The following is a 24,922-nucleotide window of genomic DNA, read 5'->3' as shown; positions in this document are numbered from 1 at the left end:
GATAGAATGTGGTATAATGGAAAAAGCACTGACTCTGGAGTTCTAGGACTTGGGTTCAAATCCTGTTCAATAAGTATGAAAGAGCTGGATTAGATATGGTTCTTATAGTTACTTCCAATGTAAGGAATTTATGTTTGGGAACTAATTATTTGGGTTTGATCGCCACCCAGTGGTCAAATAATTATTTTTTTTCTTGTCTGTAGAGGTTTTTGTAGGAAAATTCCTGGGCAGGCCACTTAACCCCAATTGCTTTGCAAAAAAAGGAAAAAAAATTCTAAGAGTTGTATTTTCTCAACTTTTCTGGTTCAACATTACTAATAGTTTAAATTTGGAAAAGCCCTTGAAATCCATAATGAAATATCATTATTGTACAACCATTTTGGATAGTCATTTTAGATTATGCAAACAAAGTAACACTCACTTTTTGACCCAGAGATTCTATTGTTTGGAATATATCCCATCTGGTCATTGATAAAAAGAAAGACATCAAATACATCAAAACATTTATAATCAGCCTTTTTAGTCTTAACCAAGAACTGGTAGCAGTATTGAAGCCCATCAGCTGGGAAATTGTAGCATGTAAATGTAATGTAATGTTATTATGCTGTAAGAAACAATTTATATAATGATTATAGAGAAGTATGGAAATGGACATTATTTGATGCAGAGTGAAATAATCAGAGCCAAGAAAACCACACACACAAAAATATGATTAAAACAATGTAAATTTTTTAAAAATCACAAAAGTGAATGTTGCAAAATTACAATGAATAAGTATGCCTCCCCCCTAAAAAAGATATAAAAAAAGACATCTTTTCCTCACTCTTATGGTGGGAAGTCCATGGATGTAGAATATTGTCTATATCTTCAGGCTTTTTAAAAATGTGTTGTCTGGTTTTGCTAATTTTTTTTCTCTTCCTCTTTTTCATTTCTTGACTTTTAAAAATATTTGTTATATGGAATAGCTCCTTTACTAACATCCTCCTGTGACATATCATGCCACAGAGGTAATCTTGAATTCTCATGTGACTGCTAATGCAGTAAAAGGGTTAAAAGGCAGCTTAGTATAGGGCTGTAATCAGTGGAAGGCTGATTATGAAATCATATGTCTTTTGAAGCATTGAGACAAGACATAATTAAGAAAATAATTTTGCTCACTTTTTCTTTCTCTATATATATCTACTTACCCACATCCTTAAGTCCAAAGCTAAGTATGAATGCCTTTTAGGTTGTTATGTCTGTTCTTCTGGATTGGTCATGGTATGACAAGTATGATACTCATTAGCAATCTAGAAAATCAAGAGTTTACTGTTACTGTTTACTGTATGTGTTCATGTACATACATAACTTGAGTATTCATACATTTACTTGTTTTACTGCTTTAAGTAATAATCAGCTTATTTCAGTGTCTGGCACATAGAAGGTGCTTACTAAATGTTTATTGATTGATATATTAATCATTGAGATTGAAAGGTCTGTTGCTCCTTTCTTCCCACTCTGATCTTTAAAATTTTCTAATAATGGACTGCTCTGCTATGGTCTTTTGCTTTCTATTCCAAGATTGCTGAAACAGCTGGAAGTTGATAATAACTTTTAAAAGGATTATATTTTCATATTATATGGTTAGGTAGACCCCACCTTAACAAAAGCTGATCAGTGAGATAGAGATTTGGGATCAGAATGAAACACTGGAATAGTCAGAAATTTTTCTCCTGATGAAAAAAAATTCCCTATTTCAAGGATGCCCAGGAGTGAACTTCATTTCAACGCAGGTCTTCTTGACTACAATTCTGGTTTTCTTTCCACTGCATCATTTGTCTGTTTTTATATTCTGATTAAACTCTCCTAGATATTCTTCAGCTTATCAATATCCTTCCTAAAATGTGGCATGCAGAACTGAATGCAATATTTCACACATGTGGTTTTACTAGAGTGAAGTACAGTGGAAGTACATTTCCCAATTCCTGTATACTGTTCCTTTCTTGGACACAGTGGCACAGTGAATAGAGTGTCTGGCCTGAAGTCAGGAATGTTAATCTTCTGGTCTTACTTATTAGCTGTGTGACTCTGGGCAAGTCTCTTAACTCTGTTTGCCTCAGTTTCCTAATCTGCAAAAGGAACTGGAGAAGGAAATGGCAAACTATTATTTGCCAAGAAAACCCCAAATGAGGTCAAAACAAGTTGGAAACAACTAGACAACAATGCCATCTAAGATCATTTTGACTTTTTTGGTTGTAATAGTAAACTGTTTACTTTCATTGAGCTTGTGAGTTACTCAATTTCCAAAAATTTTTCCTAGTGACTTACTGTCTACTCACTACTAAAGTGAATTTTAATGAATTAGAGTAATTCCAGTAGAGGTAGCCACTGGGAAGAAGAATACATTTGCAAGAGATATTTTTGAGGTAAAGTTAGAGGTTTTTAAAACTGATTAAGTGTGGGGATTGAGGGAAAGGGAGAAAAATTCCATAACCTTCTTCAATTGTCTGCTCCATTCTTCAACAGCTTTCATGAGTAAGACTTTCTACAGCTTTAAGCAGAAAAAATAATAGTATCAACATATTTGGAAAACAAACATTATATTGGAGATAAAGTATTTGAAAAAAACAAAACACCAAAATAATGTGAATATAGAAAGTTAGAATAAAGATACATACTATTAAGTGAGATGAGGGTTCTGCTTCAAAATACTAACATGTATGTTTAGTAAAAATAGGAAACCACTATTATTAATAACACCCATTTGTGACACACTGATAGTAGCAGTCAACTGAATCTTCCTTTAATTCTTGTTCTAGTCCCATATCATGAATTACAAAGTTGATGTGAGCATCCATTTTGAATTGCTTGTCTCCAAAATAATACTTATGATTCTGGGAATTAATCACTGAAATGATTGGCAATTGCAACATCAAATAATAGGATCCTAAAATCTCAGAGTAGATTAAGATCTCACAGATGATCTTTCTTAACCCTTACCTAAAATATGAATGCCTTTCTGGTCAAACAAAAATAAATAAACAAATTTCCAGAACCTCAGATATCTTTCATTCTAAATTATACTAAAATAAAGAAAAAGCACATGATATCAGAGCACACTTATTGTTTATTTCCAGGCAAGTTATTTTTGTCACTCAGATCTTGATCCAAACTGAATCCTTGTGATATGAATTTGTGAATCCTTGGGATGTGAATTCATGGGTATAGTTGGTGAAGATAATATATCCTACCTTGTTAAGATCACATGATTTAAATATACCATGGATACACTATACTTGGCCTCAACAGACTTTTTTTCATATGCCCAAAATACTGAAAAATCTAAGCACTTGTAACAAATAATTGAATGAGAAAGTTGAGTTTACTGATTATAATCTTCCTGATTGGGACCAAACTGATAAAGAGTTTAGGGCTTTTTAAGTGAATTCTAGAAATGTTCATATGAAAGGGATTTTCTGAAGCTCTAAAACTCACAGAAGGTCTCAATCTTTAAGGTTTTGCTCTCAACCATCAGTTTTAGATCCCTTGAGTATTTTTAAGTCTTGCGACAAAAGAAGTATCTCTCAGAGTTTCAGAATCTCAGGGGAGAAAGGGATCACAGAGGCCATCTAGTCTAATCTCTTTTTGACCATGAATCCTCTCTATAATATCCCTGAGAAATGGTCATCTATGTTTGAAGACTTTCTCTGAGAGGAACCTACTATCACTCCCTTTCCCCAAACAAGGTAGTCTATTTTCAGGATTAGATGATTCTAATTGTAGAGCAGTTTTTCCTTAAGTTGAATCAAATTCTTCCTTATTATGGCTTCTCTTTGAACTACTGATTTCATTAGTGTTTCTAATCACTGCAAAACCAAAACAAATAAACAAACAAAATAACAAAACCCTGCCACTGGGTTTTAAGAGAACAATGAGTGACAGCATTAATAGATTATTAATTCAGATCAGAAATAAAAATAGAAACACTGTCAAATCATACTGCAAAAGTACTGCATGAATTCTGCAAAAAAAAAAAAAATACTTGTGAACCATTTGGAGGGCTTGCAAACCTTTTATAGATCATATCTTGAAAACCAGTACCATAGAGAATTTGTTGATAAGAATGAAAGTCTGGTTTGCTTTTTTCATCTTTCTTCTTTCTATTTCTTAGTTAAGTTCATTAACTTAGTGACCAACTCACTTACTCTTTGTATTTTCTTGTAACTCTGTCTCCGTAATTTTTTATCATTCATTTCCTTCTTACCCTATCTTTATTACATCACTGTTGGCTTGCTATACTTTGTGTAGCTACAATTGGCTACAATTGTCTGCTACAATTGGCATCCTCTTCCAATCATCCAGTGCCTTTCCCTACTGCTATGGTATGGTCTTGTCCACACCCAGGACCAGGGAGATTTGCTTGGTCTGTAGCAGTCCTCCAAAGCAGGTTGCCTGACCATAACATCTTTTCTTCAGAACGTGCTGGACGGCTGATGCAACTTCTGTGAAGATCTCAGGGATTTTCCCTTCTTCCTGTTAACTTCTACCCAGACTCTCAGAACCGACTATGAAGAATAAAAGAATAGCATTCAAGTGTATTTCAAGTGTGAACTCCAAGAGGGCAGGAACAGGACTAGGTATTCTGTTTTGAATTGTGCCCATCCCAATGCCCTGTATAAACAGGCATCTAATGAATGCTTGATGATGGTGGTGGTAGTGGTGATGGTAGTCATGAGAATGATAATTATGCTTCATCTTGGTTCCATCCCCAACCCAGGACAGATCTCCAGAGGGAAAAGGAAAATTGATGCAAGAGCATCTCATTGTGATGTAGTTTCATGGACTTCTTTTAAGGCACTTAATTCATTTTTTTTAGTGCTGTGGTAAAGTTTTCTAAAGCATCTCTGAAAGATTGAAGCAAAAAGGCTCCAAGCTCATTGCTTGTTTCTTGAATGTCTGGGTCATAGCTTCCAAAGAGAGGTGTAGAAGCCTTGATGTCTTCTCGATTAGCTTGAAGAAGGATTGTATGAAGTTCTTCTCTAGTCTTCTCATATTTCTGGTGATCATATTTGGAGAGGGTAGCATCATCTAATGGATAATTTACACCATCTGGATAGCAATCCCTTGGCACTGGGAACTCAATGTATTTCATCTTGGGGAGCTGACAAAAAACATTGAACAGACATTTCAGTGCTTGTGAGGAAAGTGGGTTCCCAAGAAATTTGAAGACTTGGAGTTTTCGGCAGGGAGTCAAGCCTACGATCATCATGTTAAGGTTTCGATCCTCAATGTTGCATTCTTCCAAGATCAGGATCCTCAGAGTACAGGAAGCTTGGCTGAGCAGTTTGAAGAATGTTGATGGGTAGAGATTGACCACATTATGTCCACTGAGGTCAAGTACCTCCAGATGGGGAGCATGGAGGCAATTTGCTAAGTAGGCCATATCTGCGTAGTTCAGGGAGCAGTTAGACAAGTCCAGAGTTTTCAGGGGAGTTCTCAAAGGACTGCAATGAAAAATACAAAGGAAAATGGTTGAGAGAAATAAAAAATAGGAATCTTCTAAAATCTTCAAGGTGAAATTTGATTAACTGATAACTTCTACTTGGAATAGTTCATATCAGTGGAAATCCTTTCTCCTCTTTGAGGAACCTGAAAAACTTTGTAGTTATGATAAAAACATGCAACTTAGTTTGCCCAAGATTTCAGCAGTCCTGAATATGGCCACCCAAACTGGGGTAGTCAGTTTGAAAAGAGGAAGCTAAAGAACAGCACTATGGTAAAATGCATGATACCATTATAAAACTGGATACTATTGTAGTTTTTGGGTAGAAAAGCTAGAGGGTTCCTCAAAACAACAATAACCATTTATGAAGCACCATCTGCTATGAACCAAATCACTACACTAGCTGATGAGGATGCTAACACAAAGAATGAAATGATCTCAAAATGAACTTATATTTTAATTAAAGATTGAGGAACAGTGCCCTGGGAGGAAGGAATACAAATTTATTTATGATAATTTAAATTGTTTATGTGACTAAGAGTTCTCAGAGCCTTCAGTGGACATGAATAAACAAGTTACACTTGGCCTGGGATGACATTCATCCCTTGTACTCTTTATCTGTAAGCCGAATTTAGATGTAACTGTATCCTAGCTACATTTAATTCCAAAACTAAGTTGCAGTTGTTGTTTTAAAAGTTTGTTTTGTTTTCATTACTTTGATTTGGATTTGATCAGTGTGCGAGCTTCTTGCAGCAGCCCTTCTATGTCTCAGAAGACAGTTTTATGAATTGTGGCCAAATATTCATCACCCAGTGGCCAATTTTCTGGTCAGGAGCTTTTATTTCTTGTGAGTTCAGCTAATGTGTGCACAATAGATACACATTCTGTCCCAAGATCCACATGTGAAGCCTTTTAAGCAGGGTAGGACCTGTGATAGCCTTTGAGAGCCCCGAATTATCACAATACTCCAATTGGTACTAGTCTATGATTTGAGCATAGAAATTAAAAAATATATATATCTAATAATGTTAACTAGAAGGGGCTAGTTAGAAATGAACATAGAGGTCAAGAATGTACAAAATGCTCAATACATTTCTTTGTTGGTTAATTTTAGACCTTTGGCAATTAGGATTTATCTATATGCATAGGGATGTTGGGTGAGAAGGACAGCTTTTGGAGTAATTCTGGGATGGAACATTTGAGCTGTTAGCCTTTGGCCCATGTGTCAGAATAACACATCATTAAAATCCAACACATGTTAAATGAAAGAGAGAAATCCAAGACATTGGCAGAGGGGTCAGAAAAGTGTCTGTTTTCTCATGCAGAGGCATCTCCCTATGTGAGTTACATATCCTAGTGATCCCAAATTTTGCCCCAAAAAGGAAAGGGAGGAAAAAAGAATTCATAATGCCAAAAGTTAGAGAGGTATACTTTCTTTCATTATCAATCCACCAGAAATGTGCTAAAATGACATGACATCTCATGTTCTTTCCCTGTATTATCCTTTTCAAATAATTCCCCTCACACTATCCAGCCTTCCTTTATGTGCCTGACTCTGTAGTGAGGATAGAGTCAGAAGGAGATGGGATTATTGAGGCAGAATGTGTATATACCTATATAGAAGTCATAGGCATTGGATATTGTTTTCCTTACCTGAAAAATTAAAAGGTTCAAACCAGGCAATCTCCAAGATCTCTATGAGACTATGTGGTACTTTAAAGATCCTCTTTTGCCTAATACCAGTGTTTTACTTACCAAGGTAAGTGCATTGCTGGAGGCAGGTATGTGGTGTCTAAAATATATAGGAGAAATATATATATATATATATATTCATTGAAAAGGTGTCAGGTTTAGAGAATAACGACACATGATAAAGGGTAGTCTAATAAAAACTGGGATTTGTGAAGGAAAAGAAATAGGGAAGATAATTGGCTGATAGACTGATTTCATCAGAAATATTATTTTAATGGTGTTTGTGAACATTGCTAACATTGTAAAGTCTCCCAGAATTCTGTAAGGAGAATGATAAAATTTGTGATAAATCCTATCTTAACTACTAATGAATTACTCAGGTTGAATACATCTTTGAGAATATATCTCTTCACCTGGGAAGATTTACATAGAGTGATACAAAGTGAAATAAGTAAAACCCAGAGAACATTATATAAAATGCTGCTATTTATCTCCAAAGAAAATTAATGAAATCTGAATGCATCTTGAAGCATACTTTTAAAAAAAATTACTCTTTTTTGGGACTGTTTTTTTTTTCTTCAACATAGCTAATATGGAAATGTTTCACAGGATTTCTTGTGTATAGTTGATATAAAATTGCTTGCCTTCTCAATGAGGGGGAGGGGATGAGAAGGTGGAAGAGAACTTAGAATTCAAAATTTAAAAAAAAAATGAATGTTAAAATTTGTTTGCATGCAATTGGAAAATATTTTACAAAATAAATAAAATATTATTTAAAAAAAGAAAACATATCTTCCAGCTCATTAGCTTTAGAGATTGGAAATAGAATTTCAAACACAGCATGTTGGAGCTGGAAGGAATCTTGGAGGGGGTGGTATGTGGGTTGTCTAGTCAGACTGTCATTTTATTTATAAAGAAATTTAGAAAGAAGAAATGATTTTTCAAGTGTCTAATGGGTACTAAGTAGAAGAGATAGGTATCAAACCCACGTCTTCTCATTCCATCTTCAGTGTTCTTTCTGTTTATTGATCTTTTTGTAAATTTGCTCTATGTGCCAAATCTTGCTGCCTTTTGTAATTTTAAAAATCATCTTGTAGTCATATATTTAGAGGCAGCTAGGTGGCTCAGTGAATTGAGCACTGGGTCTGGAGTCAGAAAGTCTTGAATTCAAATCTAGCCTCAGACATTTACTATGTGACTGGACACATCATTTAATCTCTGTTTTCCTTAATCCACTGGAAAAGGAAATGACAAACCACTCCATTATCTTTGCCAAGAAAACTCAATAGATGGTATTAGAGTACTCTGTTTCACAGGGTCACGAAGAGTTAGCTATAACTGAGTGATTGAACAGCAATAATTCATATTTTTATTAACTATCTCATATTAACATCTAAACATTCAGTGTACATAACCCTCGGGTTGTAGACTGTTCAACCATTGCTATTGAATATCTGACACTGTTTTTCAACTGATAGTAGAAATCTGAAGGTATGCTGGAGACTTCTCAACTTGAATATGTCCAAAATTGCTTATTATCTTTCTCGCCATACTTTTCTCTCTTCCAAACTTTTGATTTCTATTGAAGGTGTTGCTTGTCATTCTCCCAGGTTGCTCGGTATAGCTAATCAGTTGCTAAACTTTGCTGTTTATTGCTGTTTATTTCTGTTTATATGGCTGCAAATTTAGTTCAGCAGCTCATTACCCTTTTCTTAAATTATTATAAAAGTCTCTGAATTAGTTTACCTGATTCAAGAATCTCATTTCTCCCGTCCCTCCTACATATTCTTTTTGTTGTTTCATATTTTCAGTTGTGTCTGACTCTTTGTGACCCCATTTGGGGTTTTCTTAGCAGAGATGCTGGAGTGGTTTGCCATTTCTTTTTCCAGCTGTGTGAAAGTGATTTTCCTAAAGTGCACAAATTCCATTGACTCCCTACTGCCTCTAGAATAAAAGACAAGCTTCTTTTATATTTTTAAGCCCCAATCTTATTAGTTTAATTGGACAGTATTCATTCTCTCTGTTACTCACATGTAACTCTATCCCTGTGTCGATGCATTAGGATGCCTTAGGACTGGTCCTTCCCCATGTCCTTATGCCTTTTGCCTGTATCTTAGAGAATCCCTCTCTGGCTTTAGGATGGAGTTCAAGCATCATTTATTGTATGCTAGTTTTGAGATTTTAGGACAAATAAAATAACTATACAAGAAATGCACAAAGAGCTCTTTGTAAAGGTAGAGAGAACAAGACTAGTGAAGTGTCTATTAAGATAGCAATCACTCCACAAATTTGCATCTATTGACCTCTCAATTTTTATTCTACTGCACACAGCCATGTATATGTATGGGTTTCCAAAAGTGAAAACAATTAACAAAATTAATTATTAATAAAATCATATACAAATGCTGGTGTGGGGATTGATTAAACTTAATGGATTGATTGAGGCAAAATTCTTAGCAAGGATTTGTGATTCCTAGCAAAAAATGCACCTCAAACACTATCATATAGTGAATTAGAGCAGCAGGTCACAACTAGATATCACAGTCTCCCTTTTCTAGTTTTCCTATCTAGAGAGTCAAAGTAGTTCAGAATTATTCATTTACAAGCTCACTCTAGATTTACCTACCACAATGCTTTCCTTAGTCTGTTTTCCCCTAGTCTGGAAAATGGAACAACTTTTAGTTCCTTAGGGTCTGAGAGGCTATGAGTGTAACTGCTTGAATAGCAGACTATTGAATATGATGTGATGTAACTTGGTCAAAGATTCCAAAGAAAATCATTGCATCTCCATCCTAGTCTCTATTGGCTCTGAGTGACTTCCCTGACCATTTCTGCCATCTCTTCTATTCCAGGGAGAGAGCTTATTGCTCTGATTTCAATTCATTTTTGTCACCTCTGTCTCCCTCACTATGATCCGGTTTTTACTTAGATTTGTACTTAATAGTGTAGTTGGGATGTATCTGACTTAGAACTATGAAATTTTAAACTTGGCCCCAAAACTTGAAGATATTAAAAAAAGAGAGAGATGCTAAGAAGAAACCTCCTAGGCTTTAATGCCAACATGTAGTAATATTGTCTGGACAGTTTCCTAATAGAAAGAAAAGCTCTTATTCTTTAGGTCTAGATATCTTCATACTGGATACACTGAACTGCCTTTGAGCTAAAATATATATCTACAATATGTAACACATAAAAATAAATATATAATATATTAACATATAAAATACAATATTGTCTGGGTGGCTTCCTAATAGAAACAAAAGTTCTTATTCTTTAAGACTAGATAAATTCATGCTGGATACACTGAACTGCCTTTGAGCTAAAATTTATATATATCTACAATATATAAAATAAAAAAAAAATATAATATATAAAATAAAATATTGTCTGCATGGCTTCATAATAGAAACAAATGCTCTTACTCTTTAGGCCTAGATGACTTTCTTTATGCTGGATACACTGACCTGTCTTTGAGCTAAAATATATATTTATAATATATAAAATAAAATATATAAATATATAAAATTCAATATTATCTGGATGGTTTCCTAATAGAAACAAAAGCTCTTATTTTTTAGGACTAGATGACTTCCTTCATGCCGGAACACTGACCTGTCTTTGAGCTAAATTACATATTTATAATATATAAAATAAAAAAATATTAATTTATAAAATACAATATTATCTGGATGGTTTCCTAATAGAAACAAAATCTTTTAATAGATGACTTTCTTCATGCTGTATACACTGACCTGTCTTTGAGTTAAATTATATATCTATAATATATAAAATAAGCTATATAAATATATAATCTATTAATTTATAAAATACAAAATTATCTGGATGTTTTCCTAATAGAAACAAAAGTTCTTATTCCTTAGGATTAGATATTTTTCTTCATACTGGATACACTGACCTGTCTTTGAGCTAAAATACATATCTACAATCTATAAAATAAAATATATAATACCAAATTTATTATTTATTACTTGATATAATACCAAAACTACTCTGTATCATTTCTCCTTTCCCTGATCTTCGTGGAAGACGCTGAAACTTGAATCCCACTGCTTGCCTGGGAAATGCTCATTTTGATTAGATTACCTTTTAAACGGTGGATTTCTAGCCATTGTTGGGTAACCTGACTACCCCAGGTGATCGAGCCTGCCAGAATCAGGATCTCACCTGAGCAGCTTCCGAGTTCTCCCCGTCAGGATGGAAAAGGCCAGGCTCAGCTCGGTGAGCTGGGACATGCGGCTCAGCTTCTCCCCGATGGTGGTGAGGATGGACTCATCTTCTCCCTGGAGCCGGCGCACGTTGAAGGCTCTGGCAGGCAGTGTGAGTGAGACCAGCCGGGGAAAGTCCAAGTGGTTGAGTAACACCTGTAGGTGCTCCATCTCCATGTGCACGTTGTGGACGATCTCCAGCTTCTCCAGGGAGTCGGGCTCCACCAGGCGCAGCATGTAGAAGAGCTTCTTCAGGCCCAGGCTGTCGGCGCGGAAGGCCACACAGCGCACCTTCAGCGGGGAATGGCACCTCACCATCAGGGCTTGCAGAGCACACTCATAGTTACCCTCCGTGACAAAGAAGTTGATGAAGACGTCGATCCCCATATCCAAGACGCTAGGGTTGAATGGTCGCCTCTGCAGTTCCACCAGCAGATCGAAGCAGAGTCTGGCTAGGAGGCCCGTCCGGCCCCATCGCCCCAGGGAGGTCTGGCACTTGCACAGCTGAACTTCCACATCCTGGATGCCCGTGAGATTGGCTGTTCTCAGCCTTTTGGTGTAAGTTGGGGAATCATTCAGCACGTAGTCTTTGAGCCCCATCAGACAGGCTTCCAGGCAGATCTTGCAGGCCCGAGTGCTGAGATCTTCTGGGCAGTCTGCCGTCGGTCCCAACAGGTTTCCAAGGTTGAATTCTGCTAGTGGCCAGTTTTCCAACAGGTCGTGAATCACTTCTCCTTGCTCCAGCAAATAGCTGGCTTTAAACAGGAGGGGATAGAGGTTGTACGCCACATTTGGCAGGTTCTCCCTGGTCACCTGGGCATTGGACACCAAGGCTTCTGCACTCGCAAACCTCAGAGACTTCATGACACCTCAGGGCACTCACCAGTATGGGAGGGATCGCTCCGTGGTGTTGTTCAGACTGGGATTGCTTCTCCTTCCCATCTATTTTTGGTAGCAGCTGCTACCGGGTCCTGACAGTGCTGGATCTTTGGGACAGGAGTGAGTGAGCAATCACATGCTGCCATCTGAGTTCTATTTTGGGCCCAGCTTCAGATTCTGCCCAGGCTAAGTACTTGGATTTGTTTGTCTGAAGTATCTCTTTACTTTTGGTTTACTGTTGTTATATTCAGGCAGAATTTTGCAGCATGAAAGGAAGGAGACTTTACTTTTTGGGGTTAAAGGACTTCAAGCAGGGGCTGCTTGGTAATCATTTATGGCCCAGTGGTATCAAGAGGTACCTTGGAACCTTACAGAGAGAAGGCCTCAAGGAAGATAAGAGATTCCACAAGGAAAACATCAGGAAAAATTCATTCCTGTGAAAGGACACAAGACCATTAGATTTAGATCTGAAAAAACTGGGCTTAAACGAACTGATGCAAAGTGAAATGGAGTAGAACCAGAGAACATTCTACATAGTAATAGCAATATTATATGATGATTAATTGTAAATGGCTTAAATTATTAGTAGTAATGAAATGATCTAAGACAATTCTGAAGAATTTGTGGTTAAAAAATGCTATCCACCTTCAGAGAAAGAACTAATGGAATTTGAATGTAGATTGAAACATGCTTTTAAAAAAAAAAACTTTTTCTTTTTTCAGTTTGTTTTCCTTCACAAAATGACTAATATAAAAATGTTTTACATAACTACTTGTGTACAATCTATACGAAATTGATTGCCTTCTCAAAAAGAGGGGGAAGAAGGAAAAGGGAAGGAGAAAGTTTAGAGCTGAAATTTAAAAAAAAAAAGTTAAAATTATTTTTACATATAATTGGGAAAATAAAAATGCTAAATAAATATTTTTTAAAAGTCTATATCTGAAAGGGATTTCTACACCACCAACAAAATCCAAGAGCAAGAGATACAAAGAGAAATTCCATTCAAAATAACTGTTGATAGCATAAAATATTTGGGAATCTACCTACCAAAGGAAAGTCAGGAATTATATGAGCAAAATTACAAAAAAGTTTTCACACAAATAAAGTCAGACTTAAATAATTGGAAAAATATTAAGTGCTCTTGGATAGGCCGAGCAAATATAATAAAGATGACAATACTCCCTAAACTAATCTATTTATTTAGTGCTATACCAATCAGACTTCCAAGAAAATATTTTAATGATTTAGAAAAAATAACAACAAAATTCATATGGAACAATAAAAAGTCGAGAATCTCAAGGGAATTAATGAAAAAAAAATCAAATGAAGGTGGTCTAGCTGTACCTGATCTAAAATTATATTATAAAGCAGCAGTCACCAAAACCATCTGGTATTGGCTTAGAAATAGATTAGTTGATCAGTGGAAAAGGTTAGGTTCACAAGACAGAATAGTCAACTATAGCAATCTAGTGTTTGACAAACCCAAAGATTCTAAATTTTGGGATAAGATTTCATTATTTGATAAAAACTGCTGGGATAACTGGAAATTAGTATGGCAGAAATTAGGCAAGGACCCACACTTAACACCACATACCAAGATAAGATCAAAATGGGTCCATGACCTAGGCATAAAGAACGAGATTATAAATAAATTAGAAGAACATAGGATAGTTTATCTCTCAGACTTGTGGAGGAGAAAGAAATTTGTGACCAAAGATGAACTAGAGACCATTACCAATCACAAAATAGAAAATTTTGATTATATCAAATTAAAAAGCCTTTGTACAAACAGAACGAATGCAAACAAGATTAGTAGGGAAGTAACTAACTGGGAAAACATCTTTACAATTAAAGGTTCTGATAAAGGCCTCATTTCAAAATATATAGAGAACTGACTCAAATTTATAAAAAATCAAGCCATTCTCCAATTGATAAATGGTCAAAGGATATGAACAGACAATTTTCAGATGAAGAAATTGAAACTATTACCACTCACATGAAAGAGTGTTCCAAATCACTATTGATCAGAGAAATGCAAATTAAGACAACTCTGAGATATCACTACACTCCTGTCAGATTGGCTAAGATGACAGGAAAAAACAATGATGAATGTTGGAGGGGATGCGGGAAAACGGGGACATTGATGCATTGTTGGTGGAGTTGTGAACGAATCCAGCCATTCTGGAGAGCGATCTGGAATTATGCCCAAAAAGTTATCAAACTGTGCATACCCTTTGATCCAACAGTGTTTCTATTGGGCTTATACCCCAAAGAGATACTAAAAAAGGGAAGGGGACCTGTATGTGCCAAAATGTTTGTAGCAGCCCTGTTTGTAGTGGCTAGAAACTGGAAAATGAATGGATGCCCATCAATTGGAGAATGGCTGGGTAAATTGTGGTATATGAATGTTATGGAATATTATTGCTCTGTAAGGAATGACCAGCAGGATGAATACAGAGAGGCTTGGAGAGACCTACATGGACTGATGCTAAGTGAGATGAGCAGAACCAGGAGATCATTATACACTTCGACAACGATATTGTATGAGGATGTATTCTGATGGAAGTGGATTTCTCTGACAAAGAGACTTAACTGAGTTTCATTGGAGAAATGATGGACAGAAACAGCTACACCCAAAGAAGGAATACTGGAAAATGAATGTGAACTATTTGCAATTTTGATTTTCTTCCCGAGTTATTTTTACCTTCTGAATCCAATTCTCCCTGTGCAACAAGAGAACTGTTTGGTTCTGCAAATATGTATTGTATCTAGGATATACTGCAACATGTTTAGCATATATAGGACTGCTTGCCATCCTGGGGGGGGGGGAGGAGGGAGGGAGGGGAAAAAACGAAACATAAGTGATTGCAAGGGATAATGTCGTGTAGAAATTATCCTGGCATGGATTCTGTCAATGCGAAGTTCTTATTAAATAAAATAAAATTTATTATAAAAAAAAAAAAATGAAAGGGATTTCATCTTAACAATAAGGACATGTTTATCAGTATTTAGGAATCTGTAGAATACTACCAGCCAACGACCATCTGTATAAGGAAAGAACCTGAGAGGAATATGAATGGAAGGAGGTCATGTCAGGTAAAAGGGTCAAGTGCCTCCTCTTAGTTAAAACTCACTTGGAAGAGGCAGCAACTGGTTGAGTAGGAAAAATCTCCTTACATACTGACATATGTGTCTATCTAATACTTCCAGGCTGGTGTTTGTGTGGAATCGAGTCTAAAGTCTACCATTCATAAGTACAATTTTAGCATTTGGAATAGAAAGCAGATGATCTCAGTACCTACCACACGAGGGAGCCAGTGTCAAACTTTGCACAATGGCAAACAAAACTCTTCACACAGACTGCTGGAAAAACCAAGAAACTACGATAGGTTTTGCAGGAATGGGATTGAGTAGTCTTCAAATAAACTGTGGGACCAGTCTGATGGGTCCAAGTGTGGGCTGGGAGGATTGACTGATGTTGATACTGGTCTAAGGCTGGATACAGGGGTTAGAATTGATGAGTTAATGCAAGATTTGGGTCAGTGGTCAGGTGAACTGGCGTTAGATAACAGGGAGATTTGATCCAAGGGATCCAAAACCAAGTGAGAGGTCTGGACAAGGGAAGATAGGGGCTATGACTCTTAATTGAAGTGGGGGGAGTGCAAATAAAATGGGAAGAAGTGAATGCATTGCTGGGATATGAGGCTGAAACCTGGTCCGTGAACTACCTAAGCTGGAAAAGTTAAGAAATCACCTAGGGACAAGGAGCCAGGGAAATATCCAAAGCAAAATTTGGACTTTTCCTCAGGAGGGCAATGTTGTCCTTCCATATAGCACTAATTTTTTTAAAAATAGAATTTTATTTTCAAAATACATGCAAGGAAAGTTTTCAACTTTCACCCTTGCAAAACATTGTTTTCTATATTTTTCTCCCTCCCTTCCCTCTACTTTCCTCCCCTAGACAACAAGTACTCCAATATAGATTAAACATGATAGCATTAATTTTGAATGAGTGAATGAAAAAAGCACTTATTAAACACAATATGTAGGCAGCACTGTGCTAAGATGTAGTGATACAGATAGAAATGCATGGCAGTACCTGTTCTCAGTGAATTCTTCCTCACATTCTAATGAGAGAGACAACACCTCTAGAAAGTTTTTGCCTCAGATGGAAATTTCCAGTTCAGGGTGCAATGGCATAGGGGATGTAATTTATCTTTATGTGTATGTGTGTCATTTCTTTTAAGAGAACCTTATCTGTTTCTAATGTTGAAACACTTGAGAGTGCCAAGGATTGGGGTGTTGAGAAATTCCTTTTCTGGATCTTTAGAATCTGTGGGTGCTTAAGAGATTGGGGTTGCCACAGCCGGGGAGGAAGTAACCTGGGGATGTTTTCACAAGGATTGACTGTACCTGTGTCAGTGAGTGCTGCTGTTCCCAAAATTAAGCTGGTACTGGGGAAGGGGACAGAAGGTCCTCCTTTCTCTATAAGCATTGCTCACCTTGATGATGGCTGCAGGGTCCAGGCTGGATGCAGGGGTGGTAGTCTGGGGGTGTCTGTTGTTCCTGGGCTCTCTCCCATGAGGGCTTGTGAGAGGTGGTGGTTTGATCCACTTGGGCATATGTTGCCTTATGTCTCTCTCTCAGAGTGCCTAGGCTACTGCCAGGTTGGCTTGCCTTCCCTATAAGTGGTGGTCTGTTAGCAATTGGTGTTAGGGTGGCGTGCCTGTTTCCACAAGGATTTCTCCCTTTATGATGGCTGCAGGGACCAGGCTGGAAGCAGAACAGCTAGTCTGGAGAGTGCTATTATTCTCAGTAGTCTTGGGCTTATTTGCCCCTTAGAAGTAAGAGCAAACATAGGGTTTTTTAAGTAACCTTTCTTCAGGTCTGATCACTTGAGAGGACTGAGCTTGAAGAACACAGCATCTTCATCTTCCTTATCCTAGGAGCTGCTCATGACAGGATCAGGAGACAATATGATATCCTTAGGTAAGGATAGACAAGGACTCTTGGGGCCAATTCAATTAAATAAACATCTATAATAATAACAGTACTGCCAAAAATGTCTATTCTCTTCCATTTTCCTGTGGCTGTTTCTTAAACCCTAACAAACTAGAAAGGTTTTGAGAAAGGGCCTATGCCTGTGTGTATGTGTGTGTGCGTGTGTGTGTATACACACATGTATCTATGTAAGTATCCAAAGCAGGAAAGAAGAATGTAAATAGGAACTGGAAAGTCATGTACAAACTATCTCAAAGATCGAAGGAGCATAATTTTGCAATTATATAATATATTAATTAAATTCATATCCTGGTAGTATGTAATAATCCGGAGAAACCATCTAGGAGCTGCTGGTCAAAGTTCTGATCCTCAGATATGCAAATTCTGGACAAAATTCAGATCAGTAGAATATCAAAAAAGGGCTTATCATTTTGGGATGAGGACTTTGAAGTTTTATTGAGAACTTAGGGATGACATAGATATGTTAATGAACTAATCCCAAAGTGGTACAGATCAGAAGTGGTCTAATTTCCCCCCAAAACTCCTGTTCCTTCTTCTCTCTTTTTGGTGTCAGTGCTTCCAACAATATTCCAGTCAATCCTGCCACTATATCCTTCTCCATTTTTTGCTGCTTTTCTTTGAACCCTCTGTATTGAAGTAAGATAGTCCCCCTGTTTCCTGCTGCCAATCATGGTTTTTCCCAGTGAGTACTCAAAGAACTGGGCATGTCTGCTTGCATTTAATAATTGCACAAATTATCAATCTATGTACTTATACATATGTTTATAATATATATGCACACATATGTTGTGCATGCATGTGTGTATATATAATAGGTATATGTGTAGATATATGTGTGCATTCTACTTTGGAATTTCTATGGGTTATGGAGTTTAGTATAAATTTAAGGGGAAACTAGGTGGTGCAGGGAATAGAACACTGGGTCTGAAGTCAGGAAGGTGGGAGTTTAAATCTAGCCTCAGACACTTACTAGCTATATGACCCTGGGTCGGTCACTTAATCCTGATTGTCTTGCCAAAAAATATATTTAATCTAAGATTTAACTTCCCATTATATGCCTACTCTAATGACAGACCAGGCAAGAACAATTAATCAAGTAGCCATGTATTAAATTGGGATGAAATAACTAAGAAATATTAAGCAAAAGGAAATTCTCAGTCCCCATTGCATAAGTGGGTAAAATCTTTTATTCTACCTTGCTGGTAGGAAAAGCTTTAAGACCCCTTCTCTACAAAATCATCAACTGGCCCTGGGAAATTCTCAGTCCCCAATACATAAGTAGGTAAGATGTTTCATTTCACCTTGGTGGTGGGGAAAGCTTTAAGACTTCTCTCCTACAACTGGCCCTGGAGCCTAAATTCTCCATTACCCCAGTATATGAGTTTTTTGAGGATTTTTTTCCTAACCTCCTTCCTTCCCATCTCAACCTCCCTATTTTAATCCAGGATCATGCACATTATGATAAATCTTTAAAAGCTAAAGAAGACACTAGAATCATTGGAAAGAGAGGGGGAAATATTAGTATTTTCTACAGTAAGATTCTGGAGTCATTTATATAGATGTGATAATTGAAGTCATAAAAGGGGATAAAATCATCAAGGGAGAAAGTGTAGAAAAAGGAAGTAAGAACACAGTGACATATTTTGAAAGGATGGGGATGTTAATGGGAATAATAACTGGTTGCTAGAATTTGTTCTATTTTATGTGAAATTGTTTGATTTATTAGACGAAATCAGTAGATTTAGCTTTCAGCTTGGTTTTCCATACCTCTATGACTGCTCAGTACTATTTATCTGCTCTTCACTTACCAGTGAAGAAAGAAGCTAATATTACTTAGGACCCCACAGATTTCAAGATCAATTGGTCAGGCTTCAACACTAGTAATTCATCTTGGGTATTTGGAATAGACATTTTTCTGTTCTTTTTAAACTGCTTTTGCTTCTGTTTTCATTTTTTAAAAAATGTTTATCCAACTGTTTTATTGATTGATGCCTTTTGTTGCAAAATCACAATTTCTGTATTTTTCCTCCCTTCTCCTCTCAACATGCTTTCCTTTGTATCAAAGATTAAAAAAGAAAGAGGGGGAAAAGGAGCTCAGTAGAGCCACCAACAGATGTTAATGAATCTTCTTTAATAGTTTTCCTTGAAATTTATTTTAACTTTGTAGGATAGAGGATAAGGAAAAGGCTTCTGCAGAGAAAATGAGGAAGAAAAAAGAAAACAAGTAGAATGGAAAGAGAAAGAAAACAGAGAGAGCAAAAGACCAAGATGCCCATGACAGGGAGTGAAAGAAAACCATCAGCAATGCTCTTAGACATGGCTAACTATAGGCAAGACTGTAAAATTTAATGGAAGCATACTCTCCACTTTCTACGCCCACACACTTTTTGAGTCCTTTCTCCCTCCTCTGTGGAATTCTTGCACCAACCATCTCAACCACTAACCAGATAACCTCATGTTCTATTCCACATTCCCACTTTAAAAAATCCATTCTCAGTCTGATAAACTTCACATTAAGGTATAAATGGCTTATAAGGCTTAATGTACTGTTTCCCTGAGGGACATTTGTATCATAACAAGGGATAAGAAGCCACAGTCTAAAGGAAAGAACTCTTAAGTTGTAGTATCATCAAGCTGGCAAACAGGATTTTTTTTTTCAAAGAGGGATGCTTTTTCCCCCTTTAAATCCTACCATGTGAAGCTGGCCCACATTGTGGCCCTCAGGTCATATACAAATGATATAAACCAGAGCCAGAGAATGTGAAGAGGAGATAGGTCAGTGGAAGTCAGCCTTTAGTCATCTTAAGGCTTGGGCTTCATGCCTTGATTTTTTTCACAGATTCATTTTGCTAAACTTCTTTCTGTGGGAAAAAATACATATTAAGTGCAATAAATTCATGAGTAGAAGTGAAACTAGAAAGCATGCTAGCTCTTTAATACATCTAGTTTTGCAATGAAAATCATTTTCATTTGTATCAGTGAAGAAATGTGATATGGTAGAAAAATGTTCCATTTATTTTTTTAAGTAGTAAACAAGTCTGTATTGAAACAAAGTAAAAAAGTAAAATGTTATCAACAGCTGACAGATAGTGAAATGTTTTCATATTTGATCTCCAAAAAAGTGGTTGAAAATACTTTTAAAAAACCATTACTAAAATCATTATCATTTTCTAACATGGCCCATACATTTCTATCTATACACAGTGTTTCTGTGGACCTTTGCAGAAGATGCTACTACTTTAAAAGACAAGAAGACCTTGTCCCAGTTATAGGAATTTTAAAAGTGAGGCCCCCCCCAAAGTACTATTTACAAAAGCTTCCAGCCGTTTGCACCTTTTTTTGCTTTTGTTCAGAGGTTAGCTCACTCCTTAGGGTTGCCTACTTTGACAGGATTGCACAATACCAAGTACAGTCAACTTGAGATTCTCCAAGCCATGCGTTGGTAGAAGCTTGGCACTATTAGTTTGGCTTAGCAGGAAAACAGACCAAGGGAAGTGAAATTATAACTTTGGCCTGGTTTTGTGGAATTTCTGGTACCACTTGGCTTCCCTTCCATGGTGTGGATAATCAGAAGTTGACTGTAAGTTCTAATATACTCCTAAGCTATTTACATAGAACTTGTTAGAAAAGAAAGAAAAGATTTAAAGTTCTTAATACCCATAGAGACATGTGTACAAACATACACATTTAGAGTCAATCTCTGCTCCCTTAACTCAATGGCTAGTACATCTCAGGTACCTATTCCAGTCAGAAGTTAGATCAATATTTTAACTTTGCAGGTTAAATGTACTACTAAACAAATATTTTTTTAAAATGAAATGAAAAAAGTCTGTTATCAAAACCCAAGTCCATCATTATTTGAGAGATGCAGAAGGGCAAATAAATGAGTCATACAGGGACAAAAGCATCATTAGCTGGGAGCAAGTTGTGATTTTTTGTATTGATAGTACCTCTGGCCCATGCAATCCTGAAGGCTGAATTTATGTATGGGGGACAAAGCTGGGCCTTTTCAAGAAAGAAATGTTTATGCTCCCTGGTGACTTATCAGCACTACTCATGTCCCTCTGCTTCCATCCTAAAGGATTAGTTGCCTTTCTTTGGGTGGCAGATCCGTATTTGGTCATTTTGAGGTGGGATTGAGTCTAAAGGCTTTTCAGCGCTTCCCCTGACATATAAAAGCAAAGTCCAAGTTGGAGTGAAGTGAGTATTGAACTGGTGTACAGGTGTAAGTTGGAGTGATCATCAAAGAAAAGGCGATTTCCAAGGCATAAGCAGCTCTACTGATCCCTGTAACTTGGGGACTGTGGGCTCATCCACAAGCCTTGATCCTTTTCTTCCTGACATCATGTTGTAGCAAATATGCAGTCTTAAGTTTTCTCTTTGAGACGAACATTCCCGTGTCTGGATCAGAAGGGTGTTGAGATGTTTGTTGCGTAGAAAATGTCAACAAGTTCAAATCAATCACAGCTGTCAAAACAGTGACTGGTATTAATATAATGTTACTTGCTCTTTTGGAGATTTCAACATTGCAGAAAAACACTGGTGACCAATTGCATTCTCCACCCTCTCTCCTCCCTTCCCTGTTCCCTCTAGATTTAAAAAAAAAAAAAATAGAACACCAAATCATTTTGACAAAAGAATCCAAAGCTGCTCAGAGAGAAAGCCCCAAGAAAAAAGCAGTGTCTTTATATCACATTATGATGCTGCCAAAGAAAAATGGCCATTCAACCATGCAATGCAAACATGCCTTACCCAAGGCCTCCAAGCCTGCAGCAGTCCCTTCCTGGAAGTCAGAGTGCATTTTTCCCAATATCACTATTTTCAGGTTCATATACCCCTCCCCTTCTTTCTCTCCCCCCAACCATGATCATAGAATAGGATGGACCAGAGAAAAAGATAGGAATGAGAATGGAGACCCAAAGTAAAAAGCAGAGGAAACTCAACAGGGACAGAGTTGAAAAGAGTAGGAAAATGTGGGGAAGCTTGTCAGATGGCTCAAGTAAAAAGTTCTGTATATTTAATGAACAGGTGGTTTTTCTTAATGTCAGCTGATGAGTGAGAGAAGTGCATGAATGACAACATGGCATTTGTTATAAATAAGCGTTTCTATTTCTGTTCTTTGTCCTGAAATATGGCAAAGAGATGTGGTCCCTTCCAATGATCCTTTGATCTTATAAACAGAGAAAATATTCAATGATTGTACTCCATCTACTGTTCTGGGTACCTAATCATTCCACATGAAGCAAAGGGGAACCTTCTTGCTGGGTCAACTATCATAGCGGATAGAGTGCTAGTTCATTAGAAAGATCTGAATTCACATTTGATCTCAGATGCTTAATGGCTGTGTGACTCAGTTCAAGTCTCTCAATCTCTGCCTCAGTTTCCTCACTGATAAAATGGGGGTCATAATAGTACTTAATTCCTGGGGTTATGATATGGATCAAATGAGATTATATGTATAAAGAGCTTTGCAACCCTATAAATGTTAACTATTATTGTGATACCTTTATATGCACAAAGAGATATAGTTACAAATATGTAGAGATAGATATATGTGTATTTGTCTATATAGTATCTATAGTCAAATGTACACAAATGAATTTGCTACCAAATATCTTTAATTAGAATCCTCCCATATTGCCTCACTGTGGCAAGGAGGTGACAATGGATTCTCAAAGAGTATTCTAATGCAGCACAAGCTCGAGCGGGTTATACTAAGGTGGAAAGACCTGAGTACAGGCTGGTGACAGATCAAGAAATAATTTAAAAAAATTTTTTTATTGTATTTTTCTAAATACATGCAAAGATAGTTTCCAACATTTACCTTTGCAAAACCTTGTGTTCCACATTTTTCTCCCTTTCTCACTCCTTCCTTCTTCCCCAAGACAGCAAGCAAACTGATATAGGTTAAACAAATGCAAAGGAAAAGACCTTTCTTCTTCCCTCTCCCTCCCACTTTTAGCAACCTATGAAGACATTTAAATTGGAGTTGGGTGGGTTGTAATCTGCATTAATGGAAGGAATATTCACACAAATGAAGTTCCATATCTTCTAAAGTTTTGTAGTTAGCCAATGAAGTAGAAAAAGTAATAGGAGTGAATGGTTTTCATTAACTCTTCTTTTCTCATTGGAAGGTCCTTAAATCAGTCAAGGAGCTTAATTGCTTCATACCACTACTGCTATCCTCTTGCCTTGTTAACAAAAGAAACAATGATGGCAAATGTTATTCTGGACCTGACTCTAAACGATAAGCAAAGAATGGATGCCCCAACAGAAACAATTATAATATTTGGAAGGCAATGATGGTGCCATTTTGAATTCATGGTAGATAAAGAAGCTAGGAAGACTTATGTGAAAATTCTTTCTCAGACATTTTTCATGTTATGTGGCTCCAATCAAATTGCTTAACCTCTGTCAGCCTCAGATTTTCCATTATAAAATGGGGATAGAAATAGAACCTCCCTCACAGGGTTACTGAAAGTATCAACTGAGTCAATACATGTATAAAACACTTAGCAAACCAAAAAGTATTACAGAAATATTAGCTAAGGGATCAAGGAGTGTGACTCAGGAAGACCCGAGGCTGTTAGAAAGCAAATGGGAATCTCAAGACCAACCACTCCATAAACTCTGGAACCAACTCTATCCCAGGTAACTTGGAAAAAGCTGCTGTGCCATTGTCATTAATGAAATCTAGAAAGAGTATGAAAACAAAATGAAAATTGGAGAAGAGCAAAATGTTGTACTAAATTTTCAAAAGGAGAAAAAGATGGATTCTTCAAAATGATAGGCTAATAACTTGACTTTTTAATATGTCTTGACTTGATAATATGATCATGGTAGAAGCCACAATACCATGGCTAAAGAGTTAACTAACTCATTTAATCATACCATTGGGATACAAAAAATTTTAGTAATCATAATAATGGTCAAAGCTTATGTGATGAAATTCAATAAGGACAAACTCCTGCTTTTGTAGAAAGTCAAAATGTAAATTAGTATTTACTTTGTATATGTATATTTTACAATTACTTATTTTCTATGCTAATTCTTTTCAGGAGAATGTAAACTTCTTTAAAGTGGGTATTTTTTAGTGTCCCTATACCACTAGCATCCAATGCAATGTCTGGTCCATAGTAGGAGCTCAAAATACATAGTGAATTGAATTCCTGGAAAAAATTTTAGAACTCATTATTAAAGAGAAGCTTTGTGAGTAACTTAAAAGGGAATCTGAGCCCCATAAATCAGAAGAAATCTATTAAGAACAAATCCTGGCAGACTCTGTTTATTGGCAAGCACTCTAGATTGGTAGTTAGATCAGGAGAATGCTAGGATATGCTGGTAAATATTTAACTACTGGCTTTCTGGGAAAAAAGCACACGTTATCCTTTTAGATTTAATCTGCATTATGAAAATTTATATCACTTTCTTGTGTCTAAACAATCAACAAAACAATAAATCAATGCCAGATTACAACATTTGCAATTTTGAGGGATAAATGCTCATGTGGAAATTTAACAATCAGCTCTCATGAGTAGGTTTGAGCTGGTTACAGTATAGCTCTGGAGGAGTACCATATGGAATATGTAAATTTCAGTGAGATGTCTCTCATGATATCCTT

General features: G+C 36.6%; 2 protein-coding genes and 1 pseudogene across 2 annotated transcripts in view; 1 reads left to right on the top strand and 2 right to left on the bottom strand.

Annotated features, from left to right (window-relative positions):
* Positions 1 to 707: 707 nt before the first annotated feature.
* LRRC14B (leucine rich repeat containing 14B) lies at positions 708 to 13,445 on the bottom strand. Its single transcript, XM_051969771.1, has 2 exons — positions 11,360 to 13,445; positions 708 to 5,483 (listed from the first exon to the last, which is right to left on the bottom strand). The coding sequence occupies exons 1-2, from the start codon at positions 12,262 to 12,264 to the stop codon at positions 4,838 to 4,840; spliced, it is 1,551 nt and encodes a 516-aa protein (XP_051825731.1). The 5' UTR covers positions 12,265 to 13,445; the 3' UTR covers positions 708 to 4,837.
* Positions 10,001 to 10,228, top strand: LOC127545951 (short transmembrane mitochondrial protein 1-like; annotated as a pseudogene).
* Positions 13,446 to 20,215: 6,770 nt separating the features above from the next.
* Positions 20,216 to 24,922, bottom strand: part of PLEKHG4B (pleckstrin homology and RhoGEF domain containing G4B) — a 207,233-nt gene continuing 202,526 nt past the window's right edge. Inside the window, exon 23 of the mRNA XM_051969770.1 lies at positions 20,216 to 21,768. Coding sequence (XP_051825730.1) covers positions 21,763 to 21,768 — 6 coding nt within the window. The 3' untranslated portion in view covers positions 20,216 to 21,762. The remainder of the gene's footprint in view (positions 21,769 to 24,922) is intronic.

The sequence above is a fragment of the Antechinus flavipes genome, chromosome 1, assembly GCF_016432865.1.
Source record: "Antechinus flavipes isolate AdamAnt ecotype Samford, QLD, Australia chromosome 1, AdamAnt_v2, whole genome shotgun sequence".
NCBI lineage: Eukaryota > Metazoa > Chordata > Mammalia > Dasyuromorphia > Dasyuridae > Antechinus > Antechinus flavipes.
Note: the sequence above shows the minus strand (reverse complement) of the source record. Positions and strands in the feature narration are given on the sequence as shown.

Coding starts and splice junctions, on each gene's coding strand:
- LRRC14B (XM_051969771.1), bottom strand. CDS start 12,264: ATGAAGTCTCTGAGGTTTGCGAGTGCAGAAGCCTTGGTGTCCAATGCC. Junction 5,484..11,359: donor AGAACTCGGAAGCTGCTCAG/GTGAGATCCTGA, acceptor TTTTCATTGCAG/TCCTTTGAGAACTCCCCTGA.